This window comes from Aspergillus candidus (genome assembly GCF_002847045.1).
Source record: "Aspergillus candidus strain CBS 102.13 unplaced genomic scaffold BDW47scaffold_35, whole genome shotgun sequence".
Classification (NCBI taxonomy): domain Eukaryota; kingdom Fungi; phylum Ascomycota; class Eurotiomycetes; order Eurotiales; family Aspergillaceae; genus Aspergillus; species Aspergillus candidus.
Window position 1 is genome coordinate 91,937 of NW_020194040.1, and position 14,641 is coordinate 106,577.

A 14,641-nucleotide genomic window follows, 5' to 3' on the forward strand; every position below is an offset into this window, starting at 1 on the left:
TCTGGAGCAATTGAGAATCATCTATGTGAAAGCTTTGGTTTACTATTGAATTGCTCCCTGATAGAATTGAATAAAAACGTGGTCATAATCGATCATGAACGAGGCTACAAAATATCCCTCCGAAGAAAAACGCCATTTTGGCACCATAGAATTGCCCCTGGTATATGTAAACTTGGTTTGTGAGAAGGTGAACTTTTTTTGGTTGACTATCGCACTCAATTATGCAACAAGAACGACAAGACGCCAATTTAAGCAGCAAGCTCACGGATCTTGTTCTCAACGCGAGCCTTGCGCTCGGCGTGGGACAGCTTGTAGGCACGGTTCTTCTTGCTCTCGGCCTTCCACTCCTCCTTGGTCTTCTTGGGACCGGCACCCTCAACCTTCTTGAAGGGGTCCTCACGGATGGCGGCGTGAGCGTTGGTGTAGAGCTCCTCGATCTCGCCAGCCTCAACGCCGTTCTCGACGTACTTGCCGAACTGGCTGTTGTAGCGCTCCTCATCATCGTCGGCAAGGCCCTCCATGTACTCGGCGATGTGGCCACCGTAGATGTACTGGCGGAGGGTATCGACGTCGAGCTCCTCAGCCTCCTGGTCGTAACCGGGGAAGCGGCTCTCGGAGTGGGGCACGAAGACACCACCGTCGGAGGCACCCTTCATGGCGGCGAAGACACGGGCACCGGTGGAGGTACGGGCAAGACCGACATCAAGGAAAACCTTGAAGGGACGGCGGGTGCCATCGTCGGTCTCGGCGGCCTCGGTGACGGTGTACTCGCCATCAGCCTCCTCAACACCGGCGAACTGCTCGTCAAGGCCGAGCTTCTTCAGGGTACGGCGGGCAAGGAGCAGGCCGGTGGCGTAGGCGGCAGCCCAGTTGGTCAGACCGTTCTTGATGCCATAGGCCTTGAGCTCGTGGGAGTAGGCGGCGGCGAGGACCTTGTCACCGGAGATCTCAGAGTAGACGACCTGGGTGATGATGTCGCGGTTGGTGAAGCGGACCACCAGGCGGTACTTGGGGGTGTTGTACTTGTTCTTGGCCTGGGTGATCAGACGCTTACGGGCGTAGTAATCAGTCTTTCCCTCACGGCGACGGCGGTACTTGGTCTGGTAGCGGCTATAGTGAAGTTAGTACGTGTCGCAATCAAAAAATTGTCTTTTTTTTCTGAAAAATTCTTACCTGTAGTAAGCGCTGCTCTTGACAAGCTTGTGGAAGGCCTGTAGTAACAAACACTCGAGTCAGCAATTTGCGCTTCAGAATTTTTCATCCGAAGCATCTTGCAAGGACCCGTTTCCCGCTCTAGGGAAAATTCCCGTAGAACCATAAGGGAACGTGGGAGAAGATATAACAGAGATGATAATAATCATAACAAAGCTGGCTGTCATCCAGCTGGAATTCCAGTGAGACTCACCATCTTGACGGTTGCCGTAGGTTGATGACTGAGTTGTCGACGTTGGCTGGAGAGAAAGAAGTGGGAAATTTCGTGGGCCGACTTTGTGGAAGCCTTTCGCTTAGCCTGTGGCTGCATCCCGCTGCAAAACTGGGGTCGGCGACGAGCGGCGGATCGGAACACCAAAAGTGCGGACCCAGCCAATTCCACCAATACTTACATTGAACAACAATTTGGAACACGAGATGGGATTGAACTGAGAGATTCATGTTTGTTGTTTATCACTATTCAAACAGCATTGCCCAGTATATGTCAGGAAATATCTATTTGAACAGGATTGTCTATAACCATAGTATTTGCGCTGCAGTTGTCCCCATTACAGCCGTTACAGCCTGGCCTTGCCTGGATCCTCCAGCAAAGACAGGCCAGTGATCGCCTCTAATTCTTTGACTGCATCTTGCGTTCGTCCAAGATTCACCTTGATCGTTCTCATTCCAGCCTTCTTGGCACCTTTGAGGTTTTCTCCAATATCATCGAGGAAGACGATGTCGGACGGGGCGATGCCCTTCCACCCTTTCTTCTTCGCCAACGTATCCATCTCTTTTATGGCGACCTCGTAGATCTTCGGCTCCGGTTTCCTCAGGCCAGTATGTGCCGACGAGATGAAGAAGTCGAATTGCGACTTGACTCCGTTCGAGTCCGAGTTGAACGGATGTCCCTCAGGGAAGATAACCGTGTTTGACAACGCTCCAAGAACAAATTGCCCCGACGCTCTCAGTTTTTTCAACGCCGGAGCCATATAAGCGTCCGGGGTCCGCGATACCCGCATCATCTCCCAGAAGAGCCATTCCGCATCCACTTGCGGCAGCGCGGGGGTGGAGGTTACAGCACCCGGTGCCTGTTTCTTCTGGAGTCGCTCGTGAAACTGTTGCCACAGCTCGGGAATCCGCAAATCGCTGTTGAAGCCGGCAAAGAAATCGGCGTCCATTTTGATATCGCCCCGTTCCAGTTTGTGCCAACTCCCGTGAGGCTTGGTCCGAGAGATGCTGAAGTTCACCCATCCTGGGGGGATGTTGTTGGCGAGCTCGTAGTCTAAAATGGCTTGCATTGGCGATACAACCTGTTCATTGTCAATAGACTATTCATAGAGACACGTCGAGGCGCAGATCTTACGCAGACTCCACCAATGTCGAAGAGAAGGCCCAAGGGCCGTTTACCGTCAGCCATGGCAATGCCGTAGTATTTTACCTGAAGGGCTGGGTGGGTTGGAGAGTTTTGAGGAAGGGCGTTATAGTTCAAAGACGAGAAGTCGTAAATCGCCAGCTCGTTAGCCTTAGAGAGCTATGGGATGTTTCTTGCACATCTGCGGAGTACAAATGTAGAGGGATCGATGAGACAGATTGCCGAGGTTAGATAGTATTTGCCCAAGACCGAGGAAGACCAATTAGTTGGCTCTAATGCCACGCTTTATTCCCCTGTTATGCTCAGTAATACTCAGCCTGCAAGGTAATAATTGATTGCCATACTACGCAGAGTATACACTGCGACTCAGAAGTTCCTCCAATTTGAGGAGGGCCCTTCAGCAGCATGGAACTGCCAGTACGGAGTAGACTAATCATTGCGGTGGAGCCGACCTCTTATCTCAAAGACACGAAACTCAGCCCACGTGACCGGTTATCGATAAGCGGTCGCGCGCGTCCTGATCCATCCCGCTTTCAAGACGAGATGTCGGTGTCGCGATGGGGCCATGGAGTCGACTCGTACCATCACTGAATTGAAGTCCTCCTTCACCAGGGCTCAGATCCGGATTCTCTCTGAGAGGATTGAGCCCCCGGAGGATTGGAGGAGTTATGCGACTGGAAACGAAGAGGACGAGCTGAGAGATAAGGTGGTGGAGGATGTTATACAGAAATGTACCGTTTGGCCCTTCGTTATCCCTCAAGCGATCTACCACATATGATGGTGTGAATTGCCATGCCTACGGACCTACTGACTTGGATATAGTTAACACAGTCTTGAAACAGCATAACCGCATCGTTTACCCATCCCAGGCGGTCCAACATGTCGCGCAGCAAATCTCCAGTCTCTACTGGTCTTCCGTGAACCAAGACGCGCGCAGTCGAAACTCACTGAGATGGGGAGTCGAGAAATCGGTGGACCTGTCCAGCCACATGTGAGAGCTGTCTCCCCCGAGTCACCTTGTTGTTGCGCAGTAATTTGCTTATTCGTCCGGTTGTAAACCAGGAACATTACCCAATTACCGACTGAGCTCGAAGATCAACTTGCAAGCGAGGAGGACCGCATCAGGTTCGGACACTGTACTGGCGGATTGCAGTTTCATCCGACTGATGAGTGATACAGGTATCAGCAACTTCGAGAACGACTTGTGAGCCTAGACGACCAGCGACAACAACGACGGCAACGCCTGGACCAATTGCGACGGCTGCAGGAGCTTCTGGAACCCTTCGGCAACCCCCAGGAGAACATCCAACCCAACCTGGTCAAGCGCGATGGTGAACTGGTCCAAGAATTGGAGAAAATGAGAATGCTGGCTGCGCGGGTCGGAGGCCGTATCGAACGAAACAAGGCGATGAGTTTCAACCAAGGAAGCCAGGATGGGCCCTTGGTGGATTCTGATCAAAAGCTTGCAGCTTTGATGGATATGACTTGGGAGGGGGATTAATAAGAAAGGGCAAATCACCAGGAAGGGGCAAAAGTACCTATGAGGTGAGCAGGCAACAGGAGGGAGATATCGACCTATGATACCAATTGGTGGTGTTTACAAACAAGGCTGTATCTACGTCCACCGACGCAATGGAAATAATAAATTATCATGCCTAAAGGAATTCCTTTCTTTCTCTTCCATCCCATCACAATATGGAAGGTTACAGAATTAACTAGTTTCCACTTCTAATTATAAAAACCATTCTCCTAGGTAACTTTTCTTGAGACGTGCAAGGGGGAAGGTACTGTGGGTGCATTGACTGCACCTGCGGCGCACAATTCACAGCAGCGGTTGCCAGTGACAAGGTCAAAAAATAACAAGACCAACCTCCTACTGTTGTCAATCACTAATAATGAGAAAATTCCATCCCAGTTGAGCTCCCAGTGCAAGCCATGTCAGAAATGATACTCCTCACAACCACCCAGCAGCACGTGATGGAGGAGTCCTCAGGCGCACCAATCAAGGAAGGCTGTGAGGGTGACCGTCGGAGCCCTGGTTCCGAGGCACCGACACTAGACTGTTTTGGTGAAGACCGCTCTCCTCCACCAGCTCCCCCAGTTCAAGCTGCTACTACTCCCTCCCCATCATCTCATGTCCAGCTCGTCCAGTCTACGCCTGATTCTTTTCCAGAGTTAGTCTCTGCGACAACTCTTGGCCCTGTGACGCCTCCCGAGAGCCCGACTAAAGACGAGCTTGCCAGCGCACCCGACATCATCGATTCCTCCACTCCTTCGCCTGCTTCCAGGGCACCCTTTGTGCGTGGGCACCGGCGTCGCTCCACCCACGTTAGTCGTCGCGACCTTGACCAATTCAGAAAGGACGTTCTGGGCATCGAACCGCCCACGGGTATCCGACTCGAGGAGGAGGGTAACATTCGCCGACGGGTCAACCCCTCCGTCGACCCTGAGTTCGAAGATCTGAACCGTGCTTTCGAGTCCGCGAACATGTCCTTGAACAGCAGCGGTGGCATGACCAGCAATAGTCCTGGGTCGAGCATGTTTTCCAGCTATGTCGAAAACAACGCGGGTCCACCCAATATACCCAACGTTCCTCGCCAGTCAATGTCTCCCGCGATGCCTCATACTCCTGGCCAGGTCAACGGTGGTGGAATGCCTGGGATGAGCGCCGGGATTCCCATGAATGCGGGACACCAGATGGATCTCCATCATCTATATGATATGGTGCTTGAACTGAGCGATGTGCTGAAGAACAATCGTGAGATGACCAAAAACATTGTCACGAGCGCGGAGGAGATCATGGTATGACTTGGATTTTTTTTGTGTCTGATGTGAAATGACACCTGCTGACAGTCGTGTAGAGACGCTCTTCTTCAGATGGTGCCAGTCCTAGCATGCAGCAGGTGAACGGTGAAATTACAGGTAAGCTTCGCGTCAGCCTTGTTCGCATCCCTGAGAGTGTTCTAATAAACGTGGTAGCCGCCCGCATTGCCGACCTCGAGCGTGCGCTCGCGAAGGAAAAGCGTCTCGTGGAAGTCCTCAAGAACGAACAAGTGGAGAATACCAAGTTGATTGGCGAATACGAGGCGGCCGTGGGAACTATGGTTGAACAGATCCGGAACTACTGTCAAAACAACAACATGCAATACCTCGCCCAGAAACGTCACTACAACAGCCTTCTCCAGGCAGAACGCGATTCTCACCTGGAAAGCCGTTTGGACCGCGACCATTGGCACGCGCAGACCATGAAGTGCGCCGAGATGATCCGAACCGCCTACCGTCTCCGCTGCGAGGAAGAAGAGGTGCCTCTCCGTATCGTCGCCGGCCTCCAGAACGAAGTGCGTGCGTACCGCCACGCGCTCGGCATGGAACCCGAGAAGCCCGAGGAAGAATACGGCTGGGAACTCTTGAAGAACGTGCCCGGTGGACTCGACTAAGCGAACGCATTGGGCCGCGGTGCGCAGCAACATGAGCTATGACAATGATCTCTGTTGATAATTACTTTCCTCTGCATGGGTCTGGCGTTTTTACCACGGCGACTTTTACCGGGTGCCGATTTTCCTGGCGAAGATACCCATTTTCATTTACTTTCTTTCTTTCTCACATTTGGAGGTTCCAGGGCTTTGGCCGTTAGTGGACTCTCGAGGAGTCTGGATTCCGACCCTCAGGATATTCGGAAATGCCGGTCATCAGCTGTAAATCTTGGGGCTTATCTGGATACGGCGGTCATTTAGCTGTCTTGGTTACAGTCATTTAATAGTACATTAGTACCAGGTTTCTCTACCGTAAGCTCATGATTTCCTCGTTTAATAAATGTACGATTCAAGTATGAGATACTCACCTTCCACCACCGGACCTTCTCCCAATGGCACCGGAATGGGACTTTCAACATTAACAATTAAATCTGTAGACTGCAATTTATTTTCAACCTGGAAGGCGAGGAATAAGTCATTGAAGGAAGAAAATCCGCATTGCATCTATTATGCCTACCTCTCTCGCTCTAGGGTCCGCCTGCACACTATCCTCAAAATCGCGTGGAGCTTTTCTTTTCCACTAATGAATTATACACCGAACATTTGAAGAAGACCTAGTGACCGTTGACAGAGCCACTCTAACCCAAGACAGGAAACGGTTTTCCTATTCCTATTCCTACCTATTGCCTAGATAGTCACACTCATCTATCTCTACCTCAAACACAGACCAAAAAATGTCATGAGAAAATAAATCAACCAAACCCAACAGCGCCGGATCATTACCATCATTAACTAAGATACACATAACCCAACGCAAAACCCATAACACAAGAGTTGACATAATCTCTAAGAAAAACAAGACAAGACAAGAAACAAAGAAATCCAGCTACCGCAGCGCCTGGCCCTTCGGCACAGGTCGAATCCAAGCAACAGCCACATTCGCCGCTATGGAAATCACACCGATAATCCAGAGCGCGCGGGCATAGTCCGAATCATTGTATCGGAATATGATAGCGAAGATTATGCCTCCGAGGTTTCCCATTCCGCCTACTGCGCCTGAGACGAGGCCTGCCATCTGCGTTAGTAATTCCCTTTCCCACATCTTCTTGTTTCACTTCTTTTGGGTAGGGGGGGGGGGGGGGGGGGGGGTAGATAGACTCACCATTCGCAAAGGGATGCACATGCGGCACGACGGCGAAGTTCGCTCCGTTACTAGCTTCCAAGAAGAAGGCTAGTCCGGCAGTGAGACCAAACATGGTGCTCTGGCTCTTGGGGTCCGAGAGCCCCATTGCTAGTTGGAAGGCGCCCATGACGACGCCCAGGAAGGAGAGGAAGAGTTTCTTGGACCACACGGACCCCGTGTATTGGTAGAGAATGTCCCCGATGAAGCCGCCCGCAGGACGAAAGACGACATTGAGGAGGCCGAACATGGCGGCCCACCGTCCGGACTGCGTCTGGCCGAGGTGCGGGAAGTTCGCAGCGTAGTAGTCGCCGAGGATGGAGTTGATTGCTAGCTCGGAGCCGAAGGAGCACGCGTAGGGGATTGCTACTGCTGCGGTGGACAGGCTGAGGAGGACTTTGGAGGCGTCTTTGCGGGAGAGAGGGATGACGGTGTCGGCTGTGCGGAGGGCGTCGAGGTTGGTGACTATCCCGTTCTCTGGGGCAAGTGATGAGTTGGGGGAGTCTGTGCCTGTACCGGCTTTTTTCTCGATGTCGGTGGTGGGGGTGTTTTTGTTTAGGGAGGGGGGGCTGGATGGATCGCTGGAGGGGACGATGTCGACGATGTCGTTGTTGATGCTGTTGTCCTTGGGGTGGTCGTGCTCTCTGTTCCAGATGTGGCGCTCTGACCATTTGCCTGTTGGGGTGTCGTCGCAGGTGAGGAGCATGCCCAGGGCGACAACCACGATAATGATGAAGGGGACAATGTAGGCTACGCGCCATGCTTGATGGGGGGACAAGCCTCGGGATTGAACCAAGGAGTCGAAGACAGCGGGCATGAGGAAGCTGTTGGACGAAATAATGTGAGTTCGTAACTTCGGAGTGACATGTAACGGGGTTAGGGCATACTTACTATGTGATTCCACCACCGGCATTACCCCATCCACCAGCGAGGGAATTAGCCGTTCCCACAATCTTCTTGTCAAAGAACCCCGTACACCACACCTGGCAGGGAACGAACGTTCCGCCCAGGATGCCGACGAAGAACCGCAGCGCGATTAAGCCTTGGGGAGTAGTGACGAGGCCCGCCATGGCTGTTGGTAGGGATCCACAGAGCAGCAGTCCGACGAAGACCAGACGGGGTCCGAATCGGTCACACAGTGGGCCGGCCACGAACCTTACGAGGAGTCTGGGAGAGGTGAGTGATATATTCTTGTTGTACACACCCGGGGAGTGGGGAAAAGCTTACGTTGCGAGGAGGGCAACGATGTTTGAGTTTGCCACTTGTGCGGATGTCATGTTGAGGTCTTTTTTGATTGTTGCGCTTAGCTGTGTGTTTGTTAGTTGTGGATGAGGGATTTCGATGGAGTGATTGTAATTGTCACCATGGAGAACACTCACCAGAGGTGGAAACGCATACCACGAGAGGAACGCGACCATGAATCCCATCCACGAGAAGAAGAATACCCGTCCATATCGGTCGAAAGGATTGAGGATGGGTATTGACGTGGCTTTTCGATTACTCGGATTGACCTCTGGAGAGGCAAACAATGATTTGACGAAGCTCATTGTGGGCTTGTCGGTCTAATCTTGGGTAGAGAGCTGGATACTCTACACTTTCTCAAGAATATATGGAAATGGTTATGAAGAGCGTCAAGATGGTACAGTATGCCTCTGGGTATAGATCCGGATATAGAGGCCTTGCACATAAACCGAGAAAAAGGTATGGAGTTTACAAAAAAATCTCAACACCGAACATGAGGGCAACGAATATATCTATATCTGTACAGACAGAAAAGACGCAACAAACCCTAGCAAATCAACACAGTCACACATCATATCACTCACTTCACGGCTGGCACGTAGATAGAGAACCGCCTCTATCTACCTATCTATCTCCTACGAGGAATGCCTGAAGACCACTTACTAGGTAGTAGGTACACCTAGAAATAAATCCGAAAAATCTCCCTTGATAGCACAAATCCAATCAACCCAGGACCCAGGACCCAGGACCCAGCAACCCATTTGGTAACAAAAACCCAGACCGAGATATAAAGCTCACGATACCAATAAGGTTTTGCGGAAAATCCACCCGGAGTGAGACTCCGGTTCTTCCCAGGTCCGTTTGTTTAACGCGTGGAGACGGGAGGTAAATCGACTAGACGAGGGATTTAGGCTGCCACCTGCGTCTTGTCCTGGGGCTAGGATTCATGGTCTGTGCTCAAGATAAGCTACCAAGATGATAAGACCGGTTTGGTTTGGGACAACTCCGCGGGGCCAGATTCTTGGGTCCTGGGTATAGAGGCAAGAGGCGAGGAAGATGGAGCCATTGTCTGTCTCCAGGCATAACAGACAGGAAAATGCCCAGTGATCGACATCAACCCATGGTAGCAGGCAGACGAAAAGCAGATAAGCAAGTCCTTTCTCATTGGGCCTTGTGTCAACAGAAGAAGCGCCACCGGGATCGACGTCAAGTCGGCTGGTAAGGTACTCGGTACAGTAGGGTGTACTCTGTTACTGTACTTCCTTCCCACGGTGTATCTAGGTCCGAAACAAGAGGATGAACGACAGGGACAGGGCGTCAGATCACAGATCCACTTTGATCCTCCGCGGAGAAAGAAGAAGCAGTTTTTATTTAAAAAAGAGAAGAAAGTGGAGGATCGATCTAGAGAGAGATAACGAAGGCAGGAAGATCCACCTCTATCAGGGTCGGTCTCAGATAAGGCTCATAGGCTGTCGGGAGGGAACCCTAAGCTAAGTTCCGTCTGATCACGGCCCTAGTTTGGTCCACTTCTTTGTCTCTGTCGTTTATGATTTTGGGGTATCACAACTGTCAATGAGATTTCTGGATTAATAAATGTAGGAAGTTTTAGATTTGTTTTGTTTATTTTGGTATGAAAATGAATTGGTATATACTATCAAAACGACATAATACATGCAATATATGATATCAGACATTGGAACCATCATCCGTAATGAACATCACCAGTCGATCGACTTAGGCTGCGGTGACAAGGCATTCTCCCCCTGATGGACCTTATCCCCGATCTTCTTCCCCCGGATACCCTTATACTTCTTGTCATATTTCTCAAATGGATCCGGCGCCTCCCCCTTCCTCACCTTCCACCGCTCCGTCCCCAGCACAGAGTCCAGCTCCTCCACCGGAGGCAACTTCACGTAGATCCAGCCATCCTCCCTCTCCTCAACCGGAAAAGTAGCAATATTCATGCTTTCATCATTGGAGCACCGCCCCGCTTGCTCGCCATTCAACTCAAAGTTGCGCTTGTGGTACGGACACGAAACCCAGTACTTCCCGGCATCGTCATCGCCAATCAACCCGTCCGATAGCACAAACGCCCGCTTGTGCGGACACATCTGCTGCGTCGCGTAGTACTTGCCCTTCACCTTGAAGACAGCCAGCTGGGTGTCGCCGCGCTTGACGTTCGCGGACGAGATCGCCGGCGGCCCGTCGCTGAAGTACTCGGCTTTGATCATCGGCTGCCACGAGAGGTGCGACCACTGGTGGTTCTTGAAGTCTTCCGTGGCGCCCTCCTTCGGCCAGTAGGTGGGGCGCTCTTGGTCCCGTTCCTTGACGGCCTCGACCGTCTCGACCGTCTCGTCTGTGTTGGCGAATTGCTGGAAGAATTTTCGACGCTTGGGGTCCCGGACTGTCTCGGTCCATTCGCAGAAGTAACTGCCTACTAGCTCCTCCATCTGCTGTTCCATGTCGGCGCCGATGCCTAGTTTGTCGTCGAGGACGACTTCCCGTAGGTAGTTTATGCCTCCGGGTAGGTTCTCGATCCATCGGGCGGTGCGCTGCAGCTTGTCTGCCGTTCGGATGTAGAAGATCAGGTACCGGTCGATGACGGCAACGACCTTCTCGGGGGGTACATCCTTCGCGAGCAAGTCCGAGTGTCGGGGTTTGGCGCCCCCGTTGCCTCCGACGTAGATGTTGTACCCTTTCTCGGTGGAGATCAATCCGAAACTGCTGGTTGTTAGATCTGCAAGGAGGATGAGACGGCATAAAGCTTACTCTTTGTTTTGGGCCTCGGCACATTCTCTGACGCAGCCGGAGACAGCCCCCTTGAGTTTGTGCGGCGCACGAATGCTCTTGTAGCGGTTCTCGAGGCGGATCGCTAGGCCGACGCTGTCTCCAATGCCGAACCGACACCATGAAGATCCGACGCAACTCTGCCGGATTGATCAGTATTGCTCGGTAGGGGGGCAGATAAGGATGCTCACTTTGATGGTTCGTAAGGACTTGGCATATGCATGGCCGCTCTCCATGCCGGCATCTACCAGTGATGTCCAGATATCTAGCAAATCTTGCTTTTGAGCCCCAAACATGTCGATCCGTTGAGCCCCCGTAATCTTGCAGTAGAGGTTGTGCTTCTTCGCTACCTGGCCGATCGCAATGAGCTTGTCCGCGGTGATCTCACCGCCAGGCACTCGAGGGACGACGGAGAACGTTCCGTTCCGTTGAATGTTGGCGAGGAATCGATCATTCGTTTCTTGAAGTTCGTGGAGGCCTTTATCCATGACATTCTGGTTGAAAAGACTGGCGAGGACTGAGGCGATGACGGGCTTGCACAGTTCGCAGCCTAGCGATTCAGGGTTCCTTCCGACGGATTGCATCACGTCGTCGAAGGTCCGCAGTCTCTTGATTGCAATGACATTGTAGAGGTCGGCGCGCGAGTATGGGATGTGAACGCACACTGTTCGTGGATTAGAGATAGCCATACTCAAGAGACGTAGAGCATACAGTTGTTGGAAACCTCCTGGCCCATGTCCAGCATGGTTTTGTTGAAGATTGACTGGACCAGCGGCATACAGCCACCGCATCCGGTTCCTGCCTTTGTGCACGACTTGACTTCTCCAATAGACTTGCAAGTTCCATCCTTGACATTAGCCACCACGTCTCCTTTGGTGACATTGTGACATGAGCAGATCTGAGTGTCGTCATCCCTGTTACAAGTCAGCCTTCTTGTTCAATGAAGGAGCTCCCAGCGATAGCCATACAGATCGTCCGCATTCTCCTCTCCATCTTTCTGCGCTCCAAGGATAAACTGGCTTGGAGGTAGATCGAGCGGCTTCTGCGACTTGACCATCTGATTCAATTTAAGATAGTCTTTCGTGTCACCGATCATCATGCCGCCAAGCAGGTACTTCCCATCGAGCGTGAACAGGTACTTCTTGTAGACACCGCCAAACGGGTCCTTATACGTCAGTGCCTTGACGGGCGGCTCCTCTCGATCGTTTCCAGCGGGGTGTCCATCAGCCGCCACCGATGGTCGCTGACCGGGGAGGAATTTCGGCCCATCTCTATCGGCGAAGAAGTCCCCGAAGCTGGCGACGTCCACGCCTAGGAGTTTCAGCTTGGTGCTGAGGTCGGGACGCGTGAAACTTTTGGGCTCCTTGTCTGGGTTGGTCAAGTTGAACGAGAGGACCTCGGCCATCTCAATCCCAGGGGCGATAATGCCGAAGGTCTGATTATCCCAGCTTGCACACTCTCCGATGGCGTAGATACCAGGAATAGAGGTTTGGAGGCTGAATCTGTTAGATGGAACGCACACGTGCATAAATCCAGTGGTTAGACATACCTTCCACTGATCACGAAGCCCCCTCTGCGAGCACATTGAATGCCTGCCGATACACCGAGCTCGTCTCGGGAGCGCACTCCAATCTGCAATTGACATTAGCCATGGTACAAGCTAAGACTCAGACCAAACATACCGCAAAGCAGATACAGCAGCAGTCGATCTCCTCGCCATCCTCAAAGACAATCCCAGCAACGTTATTATCATCATCAGTCTTGACCCTGGCTACACGCTTTTCATGCATGACATCCAGACCCAGTTCTCTGATCTTGCGAGTCACCAAAGTGCCTGCATCGCCGTCCAACTGTCTCGCCAGCACCCAATTGTTGCGATCGATGAGCTTGACGTTGCCAAAGTCCTGAAGATCGGTCATGGCCTTGGCCGCTTCGAGGCCCAGGAGACCGCCTCCGACGGTGGCCGCCGTGCCACCCTTGTGGTGCGCGGCATACTCGATGAGACGCTCCAAGTCGGAGATTGTTCGGTACACGAAGACTCCCTTCGCATCGTACCCGGGAGTTTGTGTGGGGAGGACGGCGTCGGAGCCCGTGGCGAGGACTAGGATATCGTAGGAGATGAGGTCGTCGGTGGATGTCCGGACGGTCTTGCGCTCGGGGTAGATGTTGGTGACTCGGGTGTTGAGATGGTAGTCGAAGGAGCGGTCTTTGACTGAGCCATACTAGACGAAAATTAGTTGACAGCTTGGCCCGGATTCAAAAAGCGAGGGACTCACCCATTCCGTCGGATTGAGATACAAGTCTTCGATCTTGCGGTGTTCGAAGAACGACGAGAGACCGACACGGTTGTAGGCTACGTGGGGTTCCTCTCCAATGACCACGATGTCGTATTTCCGCCTCTCGGTGTCTTGTTTGATGATCTTTTCGCTGTCGACATAGTCAGCATTGATTAGTGGCTCTTCTCCGTCGGGGTCATCATCCACCTACATAAAAGAGATGGCCACCATGCCCAACCCAACCACCACAATCCTCTGACGTCCTCCCCCATTGCTCCTCACATCCAAACCGGTGTCGTCCGCATGAGATGATGATCCTTCAAGATGAACAACGCCATTGGCACCGTCCCTGTTTCTCGCGCCGTCAAGCAGAGGCATAGTACCTTCGTACTGGGGACTGTTCACCTCAATTGTCTCAGTAGGAAATAGTTAAGAAGAGATAAAAATTGACATTGGGCGTATGGAAAATGAAGCGCTCGAGCTCCATTATCTACCATCTAATGCCTGTAATCCATGGCCAACACAAGACATCAAGGTTTTACAAATCAGTGATGGTAATTCAGAACCAGGATCCGTTACTGGGTACTAGGATGATTGAATCACCAGACGCGGGAATAATAGGAAATGAACCGATTGATCATGGATCCATTTCATGGGCTGTTGTTTACTACTACTACTACGACTACTATTACTACTAACTACTGGGTCCTCTGCTTATCAGTGGGATGGTAGGAGATAAGGCAGACCAGGCCACAAACTGGACACCCTCAGGGTCACCCGTTAGCAGAGGTACTAACGACCTCACTAACCCATAGTTGGAGTGGAACTCGAACTGATAGAGAATAATGAACTCCGCGGAGATGACAAACATCTGGTCTAACCTAAATCGCTAGTGCAAGAGATAAGCATCGGTCGTGCAACGCTGAACCAATCATTGCCCACACCCACTCGGGTCCTTCTATGTACATTCATCGAATCCATATCTGACGATAATGATCACGTTGATAGTGGTTTACATTCATTGATTTCACCTCAAACGTAAGAGCTCGTCAGTCGTCGCTTGAAGGGATTATACTGACTCCAGTCAACACAGGAATTCCCTGATCCAGAGACAGAC

The 14,641-nt window shown here is 51.9% G+C and overlaps 5 protein-coding genes across 5 annotated transcripts; 2 read left to right on the forward strand and 3 right to left on the reverse strand.

The window, feature by feature from the left end:
• Nucleotides 1–14: 14 nt before the first annotated feature.
• On the reverse strand, nt 15–2,611 carry BDW47DRAFT_132772 (60S ribosomal uL18 domain-containing protein; the record flags this gene model as incomplete). The annotated part of the gene is made up of 5 exons (XM_024817656.1): nt 15–1,110; nt 1,174–1,211; nt 1,406–1,526; nt 1,774–2,504; nt 2,558–2,611. The coding sequence occupies 5 exons, from the start codon at nt 2,609–2,611 to the stop codon at nt 249–251; spliced, it is 1,806 nt and encodes a 601-aa protein (XP_024670447.1). The 3' UTR covers nt 15–248.
• Nucleotides 2,612–3,126: 515 nt separating this feature from the next.
• Nucleotides 3,127–4,138, forward strand: BDW47DRAFT_108586 (kinetochore subunit FTA4 family protein). The gene is made up of 4 exons (XM_024813267.1): nt 3,127–3,297; nt 3,389–3,557; nt 3,629–3,691; nt 3,746–4,138. The coding sequence occupies exons 1-4, from the start codon at nt 3,132–3,134 to the stop codon at nt 4,065–4,067; spliced, it is 720 nt and encodes a 239-aa protein (XP_024670448.1). The 5' UTR covers nt 3,127–3,131; the 3' UTR covers nt 4,068–4,138.
• Nucleotides 4,139–4,350: 212 nt separating this feature from the next.
• Nucleotides 4,351–6,292, forward strand: BDW47DRAFT_108588 (uncharacterized protein). Its single transcript, XM_024813268.1, has 4 exons — nt 4,351–4,414; nt 4,482–5,368; nt 5,428–5,488; nt 5,546–6,292. Exons 2-4 carry the CDS (start codon nt 4,502–4,504, stop codon nt 6,001–6,003), a joined length of 1,386 nt encoding a protein of 461 aa, XP_024670449.1. The 5' UTR covers nt 4,351–4,414; nt 4,482–4,501; the 3' UTR covers nt 6,004–6,292.
• A 394-nt stretch (nt 6,293–6,686) lies between these two features.
• Nucleotides 6,687–8,920, reverse strand: BDW47DRAFT_108589 (MFS transporter). The gene is made up of 5 exons (XM_024813269.1): nt 8,599–8,920; nt 8,447–8,526; nt 8,111–8,386; nt 7,202–8,043; nt 6,687–7,107 (listed from the first exon to the last, which is right to left on the reverse strand). Exons 1-5 carry the CDS (start codon nt 8,764–8,766, stop codon nt 6,926–6,928), a joined length of 1,548 nt encoding a protein of 515 aa, XP_024670450.1. The 5' UTR covers nt 8,767–8,920; the 3' UTR covers nt 6,687–6,925.
• A 1,160-nt stretch (nt 8,921–10,080) lies between these two features.
• On the reverse strand, nt 10,081–14,154 carry niiA (nitrite reductase niiA). Its single transcript, XM_024813270.1, has 9 exons — nt 13,736–14,154; nt 13,525–13,675; nt 12,931–13,470; nt 12,798–12,880; nt 12,217–12,744; nt 11,960–12,162; nt 11,440–11,912; nt 11,231–11,388; nt 10,081–11,182 (listed from the first exon to the last, which is right to left on the reverse strand). Exons 1-9 carry the CDS (start codon nt 13,900–13,902, stop codon nt 10,180–10,182), a joined length of 3,306 nt encoding a protein of 1,101 aa, XP_024670451.1. The 5' UTR covers nt 13,903–14,154; the 3' UTR covers nt 10,081–10,179.
• Between the last annotated feature and the right edge of the window lie 487 nt (nt 14,155–14,641).